The following is a 19813-nucleotide window of genomic DNA, read 5'->3' as shown; positions in this document are numbered from 1 at the left end:
CCATGTGGCGTGAGGGTATCTAAATTAAAAATCCAACGCATTTCACTCTGGGCGAGAAGTTTTTCTACATTCTTCTCTCTCCAGTTGTCTTTTGCTACTTGGATTCCTAAAAAACGTTTGATGTGCTTCTCATTGCTTCCATGTTTCATTTTAAAATGCTCGGAGACTGAATGACTCATGAGGCCTTTTCTTATATTATATATGTGTTCAGCAAGCCTCACTTTTAGATTTCTTGAGGTCTTGCCCACATATATTAGGCCGCATGTACATTCCAAAAAATAAATCACATTCCGTGTATGACAGGTAATGAAATCTTTAATTTTGTAGGTTTTGTCTTTAATTTTAAATTCCGTATATTTTCTTTCTATATTAGACTTGGTGGTGGCTTTGCACATAGTGCAATCCCCACATCTGTGGAAACCTACATTCCTCGTACTTGGAGGTTTTTCAATGAGAGCACTTCTGACAAGCTGATTTTTTAGTGATTTTGCCCTTCTATAAATAAAAGATGGTCTTTTAGGTATTATCTTGCCAATCACAGGGTCATCTTGTAAGATTCTCCAATTATTAGAGAAAATCTTTTCCAATTTTTTGTGATGGCTACCATACTGGCTGATAAAAGACCATTCTGTTTTATTTTCCTGAGCCACTTTGTTTTTTTCTATCAGCAAAGAATTTCTGTCAACCTTTTCTAATTCGTCAAGGGCTTTATCTAGAGTTTGTTCTGGGTACCCTTTTTGTTTGAACCGATCTTTCATTTCAACAATCTCTTCTTGGAGAATGTTAGGATCCCCACAGTTCCTTTTAAGTCTCTTAAATTGTCCCAGAGGAATGTTTTCTAACCACCGTTTGTGATGTTCACTCTGGATATCAATATAAGAGTTAGAATCGGTTGGTTTTTTAAAAGTTTTTGTGCAAATATTGTTGTCTTTAATATAGATCGTTAAATCTAAAAAGCAAATTTCTTCCTGACTGATGTTAAAAGTCAGGTTAATATTAAAATCATTACAATTAAGACTTTCACAAAACTCGCACGCAAACGTCACTTCCGGGTTGGAACTTCCGGTCCGGCAGCGCTATAGACTGTGTGTAACCATATTACATGTGATTACACTCGCAGTGTCTGCCACCAGGCGGAACTACACTGTGAGTGTTTGTTATGTGATGCATACGGAGGAGGAGATTCCTCAGTGCACCAAAAAAAAAAAAAAAAAAAAATGTCACTTCCTGAAAACGGAGGTGTGGGACACAGGTGAATCAAATCACCTCATCCCACATGGTATAAAAACCCCTGACTTCAGTGTGTTGGCATCCACATCTGAAGAAGGAACCAGATTCCCGAAACATGTTATGAGGATGCCAACACTCTGACGGGAGGACTCTGCTGTAACATCTACTTATCACCATCCAAAGCCTGTGCAGTGGTGCTTCATTCCTGCTACCCGGGATTTACCATCTAATAGCACCCAGCCCACCGCACCACCCTGGAATGGTGAGATAAAAGTATCAGATTGCCCCGTCCTATTCATTGTACATGCACTTTTGAATATATATGCATTGTCACTTTGAATCTTGTACTGCTGCTGCACTTGCACTTTTGTGTATCCATTTGCATTTGCACTTTTTATCTGTGAATTTTACTTGTGAATTGTATGTTTAAATAAATCTTCATTCTGGTCAAATACTCCCCACTGTGGGTCCAGATCATTCACATATCCACTCCGGGCTATGTGCGCCTAAACCTGTTGACCTATCTCCCCATTCCTAATTTCAGAAAAATAAAATAGGGTCTTGGAAACAAATTCTAAATGGTGTACAATTATATTTCTTACTACAGTACTTCTCATGTGTGGCTCACCAGCTGATGTTAAAAAGGTGAAAGATACAGTGGATATTCCTGATGAAATGGTGATAATTCTCCTTGATATTTTTGAGTAAGTATTTATCCATAACGTAAGATTGAAATATGAAGCTTTGCGGTAGCTGGTCACACTCACAGGAAGCAAATCACTTTTTTGGTTGCTGGGATGAAAATTAACAGAAAACAAATGGACTTTAAGAACTACTGTATATACATTGAGTGGCCAAATGATTATGATCGCAATTTAGATCTCTGTTGGATGACCTTTTGCACTTAATACAGCTTGATTTCTATTAAGCATGGATTCTAACTGATGGCACTGTATGCCATTCTTATCTACTTTTTAGTCTCCTCCTCTATAGGAGAAATCTGGAGAGTAGACACTGCTGGCTACTTCTGGGCTAACATGAACGGTCTTAGGCACAAAACACAGAGCAACACCTGCCATTCGTGGGTCTGCTGTGAGGGATCTGAGCCAAGTTATATTATTCCAGTCTTTTAGCCCAGTGGTTCTCAACCTGGGAGGTAGTGTCCCCTGGTGGACATTCTTGATTTCCAGGGGGGCAGTGAAACGAAAGGGGACGGTGAGGGGGCGTTGGATGTTTTACGGGACTTTAGGAGGGCAGCGGATTCATCTGAGAGCTTAGGCAGGGTTCCTTCCTCCTTTCATGGCTGCCAAGAAGAAGTTGGCTGTGTGGCTGCTGGCTGCCTGTAGGGGGAGCAGCAGCATCATCATCATCACACAGCTCCTCTTAGGCAGATCAGAAGTAAAAGTTAACATGGAGCTTTGAAACAGTTACAGAGCTGGGAGAGGCAGTGGTTGTCACCAGCATTCCCAGTGATTCTGCAGCAGCCAGGTAAGTGTTACATATTTTCTGGGGGTGAAGGAATGCAAGTACCCTCAGTGGAGTTACATAATGTCCCTATTACAGCAGCAGTTTGTGTGAATTGTTTGAATAAAATGTGTAAGGGGAAGAGGTGTGTGTGTGTGTGTGTGTGTGTGTGGGGGTCCTGCTGAGTTTCATGTTAATGGTATGTACATATGCTGTGTGCATGTATACTGTGTGTATGCTTTGTGCATGTATATTGTGTGTGCATGTATATTGTGTATATATGTGTGATTGTGTATGTTGTGTGCATGTATACTGCCTGGGTGTGTATACTGTGTGCATGTATACTGTAAGTGTCTATGCTGTGTACATGTTTACTGTGTGTGTGTATGTGTGTGTATATATAGTGTGATAGGGCTGGTGAGTTGCTTGAGGAGTCACATCACCTACCAACAGTCAGGTCCCCTTTTGCCTCCTTTGCAAAAATTCCCTTTCAAATGAAGCCCTCTCGACTGAATGATCACATGTTAAAATGCATTCAGACAAAGTTGGTAAGCTTCTTTTATTTTTCCAAGATCTCAAGTCCAAATTTGAGCGACGACACACTGTCAGTAGTATGGTCAAGAAATCTTCACTCAAAGCAGACAAGGGGCTGCTTTGTTCTTATAAATTGTCCTTATTAATAGCTAAATGTGGAAAACCCCACACTATCGGGGAAACACTTATATTACCCACATGTAAGGAGATTATACTATGCTACCTGGGTCAGGTGGAATTCCTCAATCAATTCCATTGAGTAATGTTAGTCTCAAGAAGAATTGATGAGATGGCTGCTCAAATAGAAGAAACGTTAATTGACGTATTGAAGAATACAGAATTTGTGATATGGATCGAAGAGTCAACGGTTCGAGACAATAAAGCATTGTTGTTGGCGTATGTTCATTTCATCAACAAGAATTATGAGATAGTGGAGGAACTGTTATTTGCCAGAACGTGAACATCTGATACAAAAGGCTCCTCAATCTACAAAAAGGTAGAAGATGTTTTTACAGAGAAAAAATCCCTCTAACAAATATTGTAGCGTGAGCAACTAATGGCGCGCATCTATGGTTGGATGATATCGCGGATTTATAGCTCATTTGAAAACAGCGGTACCTGGTATTTTGGCTGTCCACTGTGTCATGCATAAACAGCACCTTGTGGCTAAAAATTTGAGTGAGGAGTTGCATGAATGCTTGAAATTAGTTATAAAGGCAGTTAACAATATAATGGCTCATTCCTTGAACGACCGTCTGTTCCGCAAACTCTGTGAAGAAAATGACGAAGAATTTGAACGCCTTCTCCTGCACACCGAGGTGAGTTGGCTGTCAAGTGTTTGTGGTGTTTCTTTTAACTTTTTGAAATAGTCATGGAGTTTCTTCAGCCTATAGACTCAAGTCTGAGCAACGCACTTCATGAACGACGTCTTCATGTGGCCTACCTTGCTGATTTGTTCGATAAACTGAATGAAACTAACACAAAGCTTCAAGGTGACAAAATTAATTTAATCAAGGCCATAGGGATAATCTCGGCATTTATTGCTAAACTGGACCTTTTTAAAAATTATTTAAGTTGGCAGTTTCCTAGTCTTCAAAAGTTTTCAGATGAAGGCAAACTTGAAGACAAAGACAAACATTTTTTGTTCGCACCTCACGCAGTTGAAAGATAAGATGCATAGAAGATTTCAAGACCTATGTGAACTTAAAGTACTGAATTGGGTGACCAATCCATTTCTAGAGGAGGCGACAGAACTCCACCCTAGACTGCAGGAGCAGTTGATTGACGAAACATAACTGTGAAGCCCAATCCAGTTTCCTTCAGCGTGGTTATGAATGCTTTTTGGCGAAAGTAAAGGATTCTTATCCTATCCTCTGGCAAGAAGTAAAGATGTTGATTCTAGCTTCCCTTCCACACATTTTAATTGAAAGAGGTTTCAGTGTTGTGCAGCAGCTCCTGACAAAAGCAAGGAACAAGCTCCAAATATGTGAAAAGGTCGACCTACAACTGCGACTAACCAAGATGGAACCAGATATTGAAAAAATTGCATCCACTCATCAAGCTCAAGGCAGCCATTCACAATACCGACGCGTTCACGCTATATGCATTGTAGGTACAAAGTACATAATTGTATTTGGTAAAGAGTTACAAATATTTTACCCTCTTGACAATTATACTGTGATGGTTCATGATTTGGAATTACTGTGCTACTCTTTTACTTATTTATATGTTTTAAAGAGGTTGAAAATGTCTCCTGTGAATACAATTTGAAATTCTGACGGCATTAGGTCTGAGTTATCAAAATAGTGGTTAGAATTAAACAGGCTTTGGGTTCACTTTTGACATGTCAACTAACAAAAATGTCCCACCTTGTGAGCGGGAAGGGGGGTTACGAAATATAGTTAGGTAGTTAGGGTGCACTGGACAACTGGCCATTAACTAAAGGGGGCGGTAGGCTGGAAAACGTTGAGAACCACTGATTTAGCCCACCCCATTTCTGGGCCCCACGATTGCCTGGGATTTTCACACCATCCTTTCTGCTTCACTTTGAAGTTGGTAGAATGTGGTAAATTTGCATACTCTCCCACGGCTACCGGGAACTACTCAAGGAAAACGGGAGTCTCCTGTAACTTCATGGAGGGAAGCAAGTATGTGGTCTGTTGTAAATGTACTCTGTTTATAACACACTCTGAACTAGATAAGATGTTATTTGTGAACAAAACAAATATTGTAACTTCATATTTAGTAACATGTAAAAAGGTACCTTAATTAAAAAAAAGCAGGGCCATAATAATATGTGTAATAAAATGGTGCTTCAAAAAGTGCAGTGCACAGGGGGTGGCATCATCCCTGTCCCATGGCCCTAGCTTATGACTAGTAAAATGCCTGAGACAGCATTCTGCAGCCAATATTGCTAATGCATTGCCACCCAAAGCTGCTCCAGGCATGCACAATTCAGTCTGTGCAGCTGCTAAGCTCCCAGGATGCTCAGGGAAGCATTGCACTATGGTGCCACTAGCCCTTTGCACAACATCAGGTGGTAGCACAAGGATCACTGCTACCAGTGCAGTCTCCAGTGGTGGGGCTGAAGCAAAGTCCAAAATTCAAACAGGAAATAAACACCAACTGCCACTCCAAATATTGCCAAACACCAGAGGCCAGAACTAACTGGCAGTTGGTGTGGATCACCTTTTTTGAATTCTGGACTACACTGCAGCCCCACCACTAAAGCGGGCACTGGTGGCAGCCACTGACTGCCACACCATACCTCCCAACATTACATTAGAATGTTGGGAGGTATGCCAACCTATTACACTGCTGGACAAGTGCGTCTGTCTAGGTGCTAGGAAGAAATACACAAATTCTGTGCATATGAAGTTGTTGTTACTATACAAAGTTTATATATTTTTAAGTGCCTCTAAGTTACAGTTTTGTAAGCGAAACATTATTCATAAAAAGAAAAGGCTTGTGTGTGTGTAACATTAATTGCTTACTTACTTTCTTCCCACAGCCCTGTGTATTTTGAAAACAGCAACTCTCCAAGCTACATGAATAATGTTTTAGTGCTGACATTGCCTCAGTCCAATTTCAGTGGTCTTTCTAATACTCCTAACAACAGTCAAGTGGTAAGTTCTTGCATCTCTCTATTTATCTGATTGAACACTAGTCACCTATATTGGTTCTTCAGTGGCGTAACTAGAAATGTTGCGACCCCCGCCGCCTGTCATTAATTATAGTTTCTTTACCTACATGTTTGTTGTTAGGGGTTTCTTGCTCATTGCCAGGGGTAGAGGTGTAGCTTGGAGCCATGGCACAATTCAAGAGTGGATAGGCAGACGGTGCTGCACAGCACAAGGGGCCAAGCTGCAGGGGATGCCAGGGGTCAGAACACTGATGCCGGCACCCCAATTAAGGGAAGCCCAACAGGGGTCAGGAAAGTATACTTATCCTCCCTGCTCCCCCCCCCCCCCTAACCTTCACTTCTAGCAGCCTAACCCCCTCCTTCCCCTATTGCCTAAATCTAACCCCCAGTGGCATCATCTCATCTCAGTTGTCCGGAGGCAAGATAGATGATGGTGCTCTCCTCTCACTCCAACTCTCTGTTTTTGCAACATCTACTGTTTGCACAACATAGCAGTTTGGGTCTCCCAAGAAGAGGGAGAGACATGGGGAGAGAAACAAAGATAAAGGAAAAGCTGTCAGGAGGGAAGGGAGAGAAGCAAAGAGACAGGAGAAGAGAGACAGAGAGACAGTAGGAGAGAGACAGAGAGACATGGGGAGAGAGGCAGAGAGAAAGGAAGAGAAAAGCAGAGAGACAGGAAGAGGGAGAGACATGGAGAGAGACACAGAGAGAAAGGAACAGCTGAGTGAGGGGGAAAGGCAGAGGGCCATGGGGGAGAGAGGCAGAGAGACAGTGAAGAGAGGCAGATAGACATGTTTAAGAGACATGTGGGGAGTGAGACCTGATGGGAGAGAGAGGCAGAGAAACATGGAGACAGGCAGAGAGATGGGGTAGTAAAACATGGGGAGCAACACATGATAGGAGAGAGAAGCAGAGAGACATGGGCGGACAAGAGGACAGGTAGGGAAGACAGTAGTAGCTGGCCAATTATTAAAGATTAGTCTTAAGGCCTGTCCGATGGATGGGCAAAAGTTTATGCTTATGCAATTCTCAAATGTTTATGTATGCCCACACCCCCTCCATTTGTTTTACAAGGATGTGGCTACGCCCCCTTCCATTGGCCTTGCCCTCCTATTGATCACACCTCTTTTTTGCAGGGGCCCAGCTGCCCTTTCTTCGGCCCTGGTTGTATTCAGAAAGTCATAAGCTTACCAACGACATATAACAATGCATGAAACAATAAATATAGCATGGACCCTTATGACAGTACCCTTAATTAAACCCATCTATGAACTTAGATTGTCCCTTAAGATGATAAGGTAGTGTGTAAAGTTTGAAGATGATTAGTTAAAGCATTCAAGATTTGTCATGGAACATCCATACACACACACACACACACACAAACATATATCCTGGCTTTAACCAAATATCTACCGTCTCTACAAAAATTATTATTAGAATAAACCATAGGATATGTTCTGTCTGTTTTTGATTCTTTTTTAAATAATAACCATGTGGCCTTACAGCTGCAATCAATCAGCAGCCATATTGGATATAGTATAAATACAGATCCACTGACAAAAATAGACCCCGAAGCGTGGCGAGCAGAGGCAGAACGCGTTCTCCTGACCTTTTCATTCCCCCACTATCCATGTCAGCGTGGTGTTGATTTTATATAGTGTGGCGAGCGCAGCGACGGGACGCGGATTACCTTACATGTATTCCACGTCCGCTCGCCACACTATATAGAATCAACTCCACGCCGACGTGGATAGTGGGGGTATGAAAAGGTCAGGAGGATGCGTTCCGCCGCCCCTCACCACGCTTCAGGGTGGCGTGGATAGTGGGGCTGGGGGGGGGGTGCCTAAATCTCATTGATTGCATCTCATACAAATGTATAGCAAAGTCAATGGCATCACACCCTATAAAATCGCATGCGATGCGATTTTCCTACGGTGCCGTATGTATGCCAATTGGGTGCCCGCCTACTGCATAAGTACCTTATTTTATTTTAATCCTTAAATAATGTTATAAAAAAATTATTGTTTAAAAAAATATTATTACCATGGTGTTATAATGTAATCTTGGGACTTCCTCATCTTTGCGGCCACCACTACTCCAGTTACGTTAGCCACTACTTAACCGCTATGTAAGGATTTTTGACGAGGAAGAACCCCACCCTCCTGTGTCCACACCACCATCTATTACCTTTAGTAAAGTTGTGGCGAGTGAATCGAAGTGAGCCACGGCATAGCGAGCCAAGCAGGGCAGCGAGGGGACAATGGTGCTACACCACTATTTAAATAAACCAATAAAACCACCTTTAAATAAACCAATCATTTCAGCGACAGGGTCTGCCAAACGACTGTGGCTGAAATGATTGGTTTGTTTGGGCCCTCACAAAAAAACAAGCAAGTCACCTTTCCCTGCACAAACTGGCTCTATACAGCCAAGAGGTCCTCATCCTCCTTCTCTGATTCCTCACCTCCTTCAGTGTGTTCTTCCTCATCCTCACAGATTATGATTTTGTCCTTGCTGGACTCTACTTTCACAGGTCCCTCTATAGTCTCTGGAGGCAATGGCTGGTCTTCATTGAAGAATTGATAATTCATTTTGATGAACATCATCTTCTTCACATTTTGCAGAAGCAACCTTCTACGCCAATCACTGACCAGGTTCCCTGCTGCACTAAAAACTCTTTCGGAATACACACTGGAGGGGGGACAACTCAGGTAAAATAGAGCCAGTTTGTACAGGGGCCTCCAAACTGCCTTTTATTCCTGCCAGTAGAGGTATGGACTGTGTGACATGTCTACTTGGATACTGTCACCAAAGTAATCCTCCACCATTTTTTTAATCGAGACAGCATACAGTGCTGCGACAGTAGACATGTCGGCAATGGTCGGCAGGTCCTTTAGTCTGGACCAGATGTCCAACGCCAAACTCGCTCCTGCCTGCCCTGCATCCCCGCCAGCGGGTTGCCTTGGAAATTTCAGCTGTTTCCTGAAAATTAGAAAATAAGGAAGGAGCTGTTGCCGTCACGGTCTGTTGACCAGCAGGTCTTTGCACCTTTGTAGGCTTGTGTCCGCCGGAAACAGAGACACAAAATACGCTTTAAACTAAGGATCGAGCACGGTGGACAGAATGTATTCCTCTGACTTTAACACCCTCATATCCTAGCAAAGCGCATGGAGGGCTTCACCCACAAGAGCTACATGCTTCGGGTATTCGCAACGCTTAAGCTCTTCCCTCACATTCTCCAGCTGCTTCTGCAACAGCCTGATCAGGGGAATCAAGTTGGCAGTGTTGGAGCTGACTTCAACCGTGGCAAGATCAAATGGCTGTAGAACCTTGCCCAACACAGAAGTCAGCCTCCACTGCGCCTGAGTCAGGTGCATCCTGCTCCTCTGCCTATGTCGTAGAAGGTCGTGTAAGCTTGAATAGCCTTTTGCTGCTCCTCCATCCTCTACAGCATATAGAGGGTGGAGTTCCAGTGCGTCACCACCTCTTGTTTGAAAGAACACCCTGAGTCTGCTATCGCTGAGGTGTGATCTATTTAGACACACAGCACGACACCAGAAACCAGGGATATCGGGCGCATGCAATTAAAAGATATAATAAACTGCAAATTAGTTATGAACAGGTTGTGGCAAGTGCTGCTGTCAGGAGCGATTCTGGATCACTCAGAATAAAGACACCACAGATAATTGTAAAACATAGAGCGCAGTTGTCACTGTATAAAAATGTATTTATAACACATAGATAGATCTATATTAAATATAACAATTCATTAAGCACTGACATCTGTTGGGCACATTAATTTAAAAAACTTTAGAGACAGTGTTTCAAGTAAATTGCCCTAAAGCTAAGTAACACTAATGGAACCAGTTCTCACCAATGATGATCAGAGTTCAACAAATCTCCAGAGTCTTCCATGTACACACCAGGCAATTTTCAGATTTTGTGTATCCACAATATGTTGGTAGTTTAATAATCCAAATGCCTTTTGGAGGGCAGCTGCCTGGGGGAGTGATAAAGGGCTGGACAGGGGCTGAGGGACCTGCCGTCCGTAGGTAACCGTACCTCAGCCGGTGTTCTCAAGGCTACAACTCTGTTGAATGTGGATTAGCGCTTGAGGTGCCTCTGGCCCGTTCACGTTGCCCGATGGTTTTTGTAGTCAGCTTTGTGACTCTTTAGGCCGAGATGAAGATGAGCTGTATCTCCATGCTATCACTGCATACGGGGGAGGGGGAGACAGAGCTGCAGCATGTACTCCCGGCACTTGTATCACTCAGCTCCCAAGCACCTCCGGCACCCAGGTGTTAGAAGACCGTACTCACGGTCTCAGCGTCACTCGCAGGAGCAGTAAGGTGGTCCGGAGGGGTGTGCTGGCAGTTGTAAGGTCACAGTAAGACAGGAGCAATTGGAGTGGCATTGGATAGCAGTTAGGGATAAATGTCCTGTAGTGTCAGTGCTTAGGAATAGAGGATCTTGACGCGTTTCTCCGGTGTAGCAAAATACCGGTTTCCTCAGAAGTCTTCTGAGGAAACCGGTATTTTGCTACACCGGAGAAAAAATTAAAAGGATTCATATACAGGCAGTAACCTTTTTCTTAGAAAATTATTATGCAGCGGCGATGTGGTGCGCCGATGTGGTGTCTCACACCACTATAAAAGAAAGTATGCAGCGCCTAAAAGTCAGAAAAAATAATAAATAATAATAGAATATAGGATTGGATTGACTTTACATCAGTTTTATGTATAAATCATAAATATTACAATTTTAATTACTAGACAGCATGTATAAAAAACATTGGGTATATAAAAGAATCACCACACTAAATTTATAAAAAGAATTGTTTGGCATGGGCAGCACAGACGGGCATCATCCGTTCCTATATATACCTGGAATAATTCATTTGGGACTGGCTCAAGAAGTAATATAGTTACTATCCACCTCTCAAGTAGGGGCTTGGAATGTCCTGTATGGTCACTGGCACATGTAGGTTCCTTCCCTGAATTACCAAAGTCTTTCAGCGATGAGGGAGGTTACCAGAGTCCTTTATTTGTAATCTGATCACTGGGGATCAAGGAGATGGCATGCAAAAGAGGGGGGTTCCTTGATGCGCCCAAAAGCTGTGGGGCCGAAAAAATCAAGAAAATGGAAAAAGTTAATAAATTGTATATGAAACTCCAATATTTGGAGTTCATTAATCAACTCCATTTTAGCACACATGACTTAACAATAGTATGTCATGTGCGCTAAAATGGAGTTGATTAATGAACTCCGAATATTGGAGTTTCATATACAATTTATTAACTTTTTCCATTTTCTTGATTTTTTCTGTTTGTTGAATGGTCCGGACAAGGAACAATAAAGTTGATTGATAAAATCATACAGGAAGTCTACAAATGTGTACGCCACAATAAAGATTCCCCCCCCAGTATGTTTAGGAATTAGCACCTCCGGGTCACGATACCCGGAAGTGATTTCATTACTAAGGAGATCACCTGGGCACGGCGTACCTCCGCTACATCACTACCGGTTTCGTCACATCCGGTCTGGGGACCGGCGAGACCAAGCTACAGTACTTACTGATAGTAGAGGAAGTTATGAGCTAGCCGGTGGAACGCATAATGTGTTCCACCTAACGAAATTTATTACATCTAAATCAAATTCAATGATGCTACACCACATATGTCACTTTGGCCCTTATTCTGATCGGTGCGGCCCGATCAGAATATGCGGCCGCAACCGTGCAGGCGAATCCCCGCCTTCCATACGGATCGCCACCTGCCGTCCGTATGCGGATATGTGGCGATCCGCATGAAATTGGACGGGGATACGCCTCCTCCATGGTGGGAGCAGCCCCTGCATTCAATGGTCGCCGAACATCGAATGCAGGGCCGCACGCTCCACCAGGTCCCGCAACACAAGACCACACGGACACTTGTCCGTGTGAAATCATGTATAGGGGCGGGCAGCTGACATCCGGCGATGTCAGATGCCCGCCCCGTACCCACGCGTCACGGCCTCATTACCATGCATACGCCCCGCGTTTGCATGGGAACGCCCATGAAACGCGGGGCGTATGCATAGGGTAATGAGGCTAAGTAGCCCCTCACGCCCCTCTACGCCCCCTGTGCGGCGTATAAAGAATCCGTGCGGCGAAATCGCCTGCACATGCACAGAGTGACCTCTGCACATGCGCAGACGATCAACATCGGCGGTCCGTCCGCATGCGGGAATTTCCGCACCGATCGGAATAAGGGCCTTTATGTCCATATATATAAGAATCATGCTATAGATTGACAGTTATCATATGGTTATATACACTATTTATTATCTTTTATCACTATCCCACCCGATCACATGATTCCGATACCGGAAGTGACATAGCGATTGCCAACTCGTTTTTATAAATAAATAAATAAAAAATTGATTATATTATGAATAACAATATGTTTGATGCATGAATAGTGTTTCATATATACGTTTGCCTCCTATTTGATATTTTTATTGAGATATTATGTTTATTTTCATTGATTGTACCAGTGATTGACACCAATCAGGCAGTGCCGAATTTCCCATTAGGCACGTGAGGCACGTGCCTAGGGGCGGCACATGTTTGGGGGCGGCACTTGGATGCATGTGATAGTACTGTCAGCCTGAAATGTACCAGTAACTGCAAAATATCCACTGCACTGTACCATATTCCATCTTGAATAGAGTGTAAATGAATAGGACATGCATGTACTGCCCCTGTAAGTTGTCCTACTTAGTAAATATGTATACATAATAAAAGAAAATGTTACAGTTGTTGGCTTTTTTAATATTATATTAAATTGGCAATCATTAAATGAGGGCTTATAACTAATCAATAAAAATAATACAATTAGGCAGGGGGGCGGCCATTAATGTTGTGCCTACGGGCGCCCTCACCCCTAAATCCGCCCCTGCAATCAGGTGCTTATTGACAGGGGTACATATACCTCTAATAGCCCCATTTAGTGTCACCTTTGAAAAAGCCACAGCCAGTGGCGAAACAGGTCAGGTGTGACCTCCAGGATTGGACTCCAATTTACCATCTGACAACAAAAAAGACTGAAAAGTCCCAAGGCCCTACCAGTCCTTGCAGCCGAAATTCCGAAACGAGGACCACTTAGCAATCCTCCTGTGCGTATCTTCCAAAACAAATGGGAATTCCTGGCGCTAGACTTGTATGTTCAAAATCCCGATAATTCTCTCATGCAAATATGGAGACAAGGAAACGTGTGTAAATAATAGATCAGGTATAGTTAAAAATGGGGGGTAAGAGAGCCCAAAAAATGAAGTCGTACCACGACTCACACTTTACGTGCAGTTACAGGTGTGTAACGGTTTCTTTAAGGTCCACCAACGTGTGAGACAGAGGGTATTACCAAAGACAGGTGAAATCAAGGGTGCATACCGTACTCAACTGTATAAACAGGAGTTGGAAACATACAAAGGTTTCTTTCAATCCCAAGAATCACATTAGCAGGTTATGTGGCAATGAAGGTACTTCGTACCATACTCACGAAAAGTACTGGTACCATAAACACATAAAGGTATCTTGTGGGGGGACTGGTAGGTGGCAAATCTCCACTGGTAGGTCCCCACGTCGCAACAGATGTACCCAAAAATGAAGGGATACCAGTCTCAGTAACAAGATAATTTATTAAAAAAACTGTAAACATGGCCCATTGGCCAAGGGCACGATACAGATTAAAAAATGCAAATGAAGCAAAAAGGACATATAAAATAGCATAAGAACTCACTTGACATCCTTGGATGACATATAAAATAGCATAAGAACTCACTTGACATCCTTGGATGTCAAGTGAGTTCTTATGCTATTTTATATGTCCTTTTTGCTTCATTTGCATTTTTTAATCTGTATCGTGCCCTTGGCCAATGGGCCACGTTTACAGTTTTTTTAATAAATTATCTTGTTACTGAGACTGGTATCCCTTCATTTTTGGGTACATCTGTTGCGACGTGGGGACCTACCAGTGGAGATTTGCCACCTACCAGTCCCCCCACAAGATACCTTTATGTGTTTATGGTACCAGTACTTTTCGTGAGTATGGTACGAAGTACCTTCATTGCCACATAACCTGCTAATGTGATTCTTGGGATTGAAAGAAACCTTTGTATGTTTCCAACTCCTGTTTATACAGTTGAGTACGGTATGCACCCTTGATTTCACCTGTCTTTGGTAATACCCTCTGTCTCACACGTTGGTGGACCTTAAAGAAACCGTTACACACCTGTAACTGCACGTAAAGTGTGAGTCGTGGTACGACTTCATTTTTTGGGCTCTCTTACCCCCCATTTTTAACTATACCTGATCTATTATTTACACACGTTTCCTTGTCTCCATATTTGCATGAGAGAATTATCGGGATTTTGAACATACAAGTCTAGCGCCAGGAATTCCAATTTACCATCTATTGACTGACCCCTGCTACCACTGCATCCAGTTTGGGAAACCCACCCCCCCCCCCCCCCCTTCATTCATTTGGACACTCTGTTTGGAGACCTCCATCACTAGCCATCTGTTTTAGAGGATCCACTGTTAATACCTACCAAGTGGGACATCCCCAGGCTAAATTGTGCTCAAAAGCCACCTGCCTATGGACATTGCTACCCCAATACCATAAAGGGGTACACTCCAGAGGTCCCATTGAGTCTCTACAATAAGATTCACTGTGATCAACTGCCCAGTGGGACAGCTCCGGGTGCACTCACATCAAGTCACCTGTACATGGACATTGTCACCCCAATACCATCGAGGGACAAATCCTAGAGGACCCACTGAGGCCCCCCACAAGTGAAATAATCCCTCAGTAATATCAGGGGATCATCCCAACCGGACCTATTACAGCCCACCTACATCCTCCAGCGGCTTTTGGGGGCCCCTTTTTAAATAGAGAGGATCTTCGGGCATTTCACAAGTCTTCATTCACAGAATCCTCCAGCGGCAAAAGATCCAGTTTCCGTGTCATAGTGAGGACCTGTGACTATTTCTCCCCACCCATTCAATTGGTGCAGTTATCTAGTGCACTTACCAAAAATTGGACCGAGTACCCAACGTCCATTCTGAGAGTGATAATTCCTCCCCCCTTTTTATATTCTTTATTTTAAATGTATATGTATATGTCAATATTTTTATATTTTCTTATATAAAGGAATCGATATAACATTAATTGAGGTTGTGTAATTCTTCATTGTAGTACCAGCGCTGCTTCTTTTTCTCTTTTTCGCGCTATCTGTCCTAGTGACAGTCCCAACAGGGAGTGACTACCCCTGTTACCAAGCAGCTGCATAAGGGAAACAACTCATACAAAAGGCGCCCTTTATATATTCTGCAGTAGAATATAGAGCATCTTGTCCCTCCTGGAATGGGTCATGTTGGGAGGTATGCTAGTATATACTAGGTAGGTACACTTAGGCAGTAGCACTGCCAGTGGCAACAGTGGACTGAGTAAATAATACTGGCAGCCTCTATTCAGTGCAGGCAGCACCAGTGGGCTATATATATAATTAATTATTAATATAATATATAATAATAATGACAGCACAGCACCAGAGGTAGGCCCCAGCACAGATGAGACAGTAGTACTACAAGTACACAGTTAGACTGCTCCTCCTTGCTAGGGTGATCCCACCCTAAGCAGAGAGGAGAACAGAGTACACAGCAGCACTGAGAGACAGCCCCAGCGAATAAAATATTGCGTTCAAGGTCAAGCTCAAGTTTAAGCCCCAGCAGCAGCACCAACTCACCCTCTCCCAACCCACTACTAGACTGGGGTGAAGATGGCGGGCACGGGAGCCGCTGTTTAAAGCCTCGCGAAATCCGGCACCGGGCGATGACTTTTTGACCGTGCGGCCGAACCTGAGTCAGGCGGGAATCTTTATATTAATTTAGACACATTAGATTAATGTGCTGGGGAGAAGAAAACTGAACATCCAGTAAGCATTAGTAATTAAATATACACAAACTATAGATAATTTTTTTTTATAAAAAAATATAATGAATTGCTACAGCCATGCACACAATTTAACATAAGTCTTCACTTAGGGGTAAATTTACTAAGATGGGAGTTTTGAAGATGGGATGTTGCCCAGAGCAACCAATCAGAAGATTATCGATAGAGTCTGATCGGTTGCTATGAGCAACATCCCATCGTCAATAGAACTCCCATTTTAGTAAATTTACCCCTTAAGGTGCATACACACTGTACAATTTTTTTGACCAATTTAGTTCATTTTGGCCATTCTGAACGAAATTGGTCAAAATATCTTTCAGTGTTACTATGACGAATGATGATGATGCGCATACCCACTAGTTATTCATCAAGATTGTTTGTCAACTGTGCATGCAGCTCAATTTGGATATCTTTCAAAAAGAGCCTATAAACTGTAGCTAGATCTTTTGTCTTTCGTCTGTCATCAATATCTTTTGTCTACATCTTTCGTCCAGGACACTGGGTTCAAGTAAAATGTCTTTCAACGAAATTGGTCAAAATAATTTTACTGTGTGTATGCACCTATAGAGTAGTTATACTGTATGTAAACTTTTCCACACAGTCATTATCTCTCTGTTCATTGAGTACATTACACTAAGGTAACAGGTAAGTTTAATGACACAGCATGCAATAACTTTTCAAATAAAATAATGCACAATAATGTTTTCCTGCATTTCAGCTAAATGATGACTATGCTACAGGATATCTGGATGGAGTGCTTATGTTTGGCCATGTCCTGAGGAAGTTTCTAAACACAACAGTAGACATCAACAATAGATTTAGTTTCCTTAATGAGTTTCGGAGTATGTCTATTGAAGGTGAATAATCTATCTGAGTTTAATTACATTAAAAGAGATTGCAACAAAACCCAAAATTTCCCAATCATGATTTTTACAAACTTCAAAAGCATTATAAACATTGTGGGTCTCCTGGCATAAATTAAATTTAATTATATAAATTAAATTAACCACTGTAACAAGAGGTACACAGAATATTTTTTCTAAAACTTACCAAAAATGAAAATAATAATTTTTTTGTATGTAAGTTATTCTGGTTGACACGCAGCAATGCGAAGTTCATAGCACTATGTGTCATTTTAAGCCTGCCCACCCACCACCCCCACATGCCGCTGCCCTCTTTCACAGGGTGAATTTGCCCAAACGGCTGCAAAGGGATGTTTAGCATAAATATCCATTCACAACCTACGGGGCCAAACAAACATCATTCGATGGTCGCCGGTGTCTTAGCTTTGCGTGTGTGATGGAGGAGAACATAGCTGGCAACTGACATCCAGTGATGTCAGCTGTCTGCCCCCAGGAACACCCATGAAATGCTGGGCGTTCCTATGAGAGCGACTACCTACCATCGCTCACCATTGCAAATTCGCAGCGGTGTGCGTGGACAAGAATAAGGTCCAATGAGTGCCTGATTCAGCATTATTAGCAGAGAAAAAAGCCTGCAAATGGGAAAAAACACGTTGCAGATGGGGCAGATGGAAATTGTGCAGTGATATTTAGATTTGGATAGGGTGTCTTCAGGGCCTGCGCTACCCACTCAGCAGCTCCTGCAAAGCAGGGAGGCGCCATGCTGAAAAGGCGCTGTCTCCCTCCCTGCTCTGCAAAACCTCAGTCCTCACTGTCACTGCCTCCTGCACGCTGCCCGCAGCGCCTGTCTGACAGCGGGCGGCAGTATGGAGAGGCTGAGCTGCTCCCTGCACTGCGCACACACGGTCCTCCTCCTGCGACCTGCCCCCTCTTCCTCACGGACACTTGCGCTGAGGAATGTAGCGCTGTCTGTGAATGCCTGGATGACATGTCATGTCCGAATCCGCCCCCTACCCATTGCTCCCTGCGCCTGTCAGCTGTCAATCAAATGACGAACAGGCAGCAGCATCGCCTCCCCTTCCTTCCCTCTTCTCAGTGTGCTGTGCCGCTGCCAGTCCTCAACACTCCGCCCCTCTATCTCCTCTCCTCTTCTTCCATCTCCTCGTTCTCTCCCCTCCTTTCCCCCTCAGTCACGAGTGCTGCACATACTTTTTGTACTGCTTTCGGATCGCATTGCACACACATTGCATGCATGCCGTGTGATCTAGCCCATAACGTATGCGATTCTCGCAGCGTGTATGGGCACTTTTAGTGCCTGCAACATTTTGCGGACACAGCACTGAGATGGTGTTTGCATACATGTACATGCACCTGAGATCCTCTATAGGATCGCATGTTGCATACACTCCCACAATCGGGCTGCAGTTTGTTGCAATGGCAATGTGAAAGGGCGCAAAATGTATGGTTTGCAGGAGGGCGCCGGACACCCTAGCACCGGCCCTGGGTGTCTTCAAACTGAAATCTTATTTGCAGGGTAATAATAAAGCTGTCTAACATCTGTAGGGCTACATGCAAAAGCAACCTGCAGAGAAACAACATACTGTAAATGTATTTGCTACCAAGTTGAAAAAAAATGGAATAGAACATTTAAGCTAGAGTACGAGGATAGATTACCCAAATTAGGACAGGGTTGCCGACCCTCCCGGAATTACTGGTAGTCTCCAGGTCTCCACTGAGCCTCCCGATCGCGACATTTAAATGCCGCAATTTGTGGGTCTCAGAGGAGGGGGCGGAGCTAAAATGTCACACTCGTGTAATTTCAGCCCCGCCCCCTCCATGGGGATCAGTGATTTTGACTATTTCCAGTAATGGGGCCGGGGCTTAATGATGTCACCATCAAGCCCCGCCCCCCGAACGGGTAATGAAAGTCTCCTCTTCGGGCTTCTCCTGGAGAGGAGCATTTGAAAGTCGGCAACCCTGAATTAGGAATGTTTATGCTGGAAAAGAGACGATTAAGAGGAGACATGCTTAACATGTACAAATATATCAGAGGACAATACACCAAACTATTGGGCAACCTCTATGCTTTAAGGTCTAGAGCAGTGTTTTTCAACCACTGTGCCGTGGCACACTAGTGTGCCTTGAGCTGCTCCCAAGTGTGCCCCCAGAGCTACAGATGCCCAAACCAGTTTACAGCCACCACCAGTTCAACTGTTATTTACTGGTATCTTTTTTTCCTGTAAAGAGACATTGGGGCAGATGTATTAACCAGCGTTAAGTGCAAAAATGCACTTAACGCTGGTTAACTGGGGGGGATTACGTCTGTCCTAATGTATTACTAGCGCACCTAACGTGCGCTAGTGACAGCCCGCCGAGTTACGCTCGGCGGGGCTGTCCCTGCAATCCCCCCCAGGGATTAACGGCCGGGGTGATGTATTAACAGCCTTCAAGGCGTTAATTCACCCCGGCCGCTTCGCCAGCTCAGGGCTAGCGTTGTCCTATCCCCCACTATGGGGACAACGCTAGCCCTGCGTCTGGCTTGGGCTGCGCTGGAGATCTCGCGGTTTTAGCGAGATCTCGCTAAGCCG

The 19813-nt window shown here is 43.7% G+C and overlaps 1 protein-coding gene across 1 annotated transcript in view; it reads left to right on the top strand.

Annotated features, from left to right (window-relative positions):
- Positions 1 to 19813, top strand: part of GUCY2C (guanylate cyclase 2C) — a 140049-nt gene that overhangs the window by 47639 nt on the left and 72597 nt on the right. Inside the window, exons 8-10 of the mRNA XM_083158185.1 lie at positions 1838 to 1934; positions 6239 to 6353; positions 17081 to 17219. Of these exons, the coding sequence (XP_083014311.1) occupies positions 1838 to 1934; positions 6239 to 6353; positions 17081 to 17219 (351 nt within the window). The remainder of the gene's footprint in view (positions 1 to 1837; positions 1935 to 6238; positions 6354 to 17080; positions 17220 to 19813) is intronic.

Source organism: Crinia signifera, chromosome 8 (genome assembly GCF_055691185.1).
Source record: "Crinia signifera chromosome 8, ASM5569118v1, whole genome shotgun sequence".
Lineage (NCBI taxonomy): Eukaryota > Metazoa > Chordata > Amphibia > Anura > Myobatrachidae > Crinia > Crinia signifera.
The sequence above is the reverse complement of the archived record's forward strand: the minus strand, read 5'-3'. Positions and strand labels throughout refer to the sequence as shown.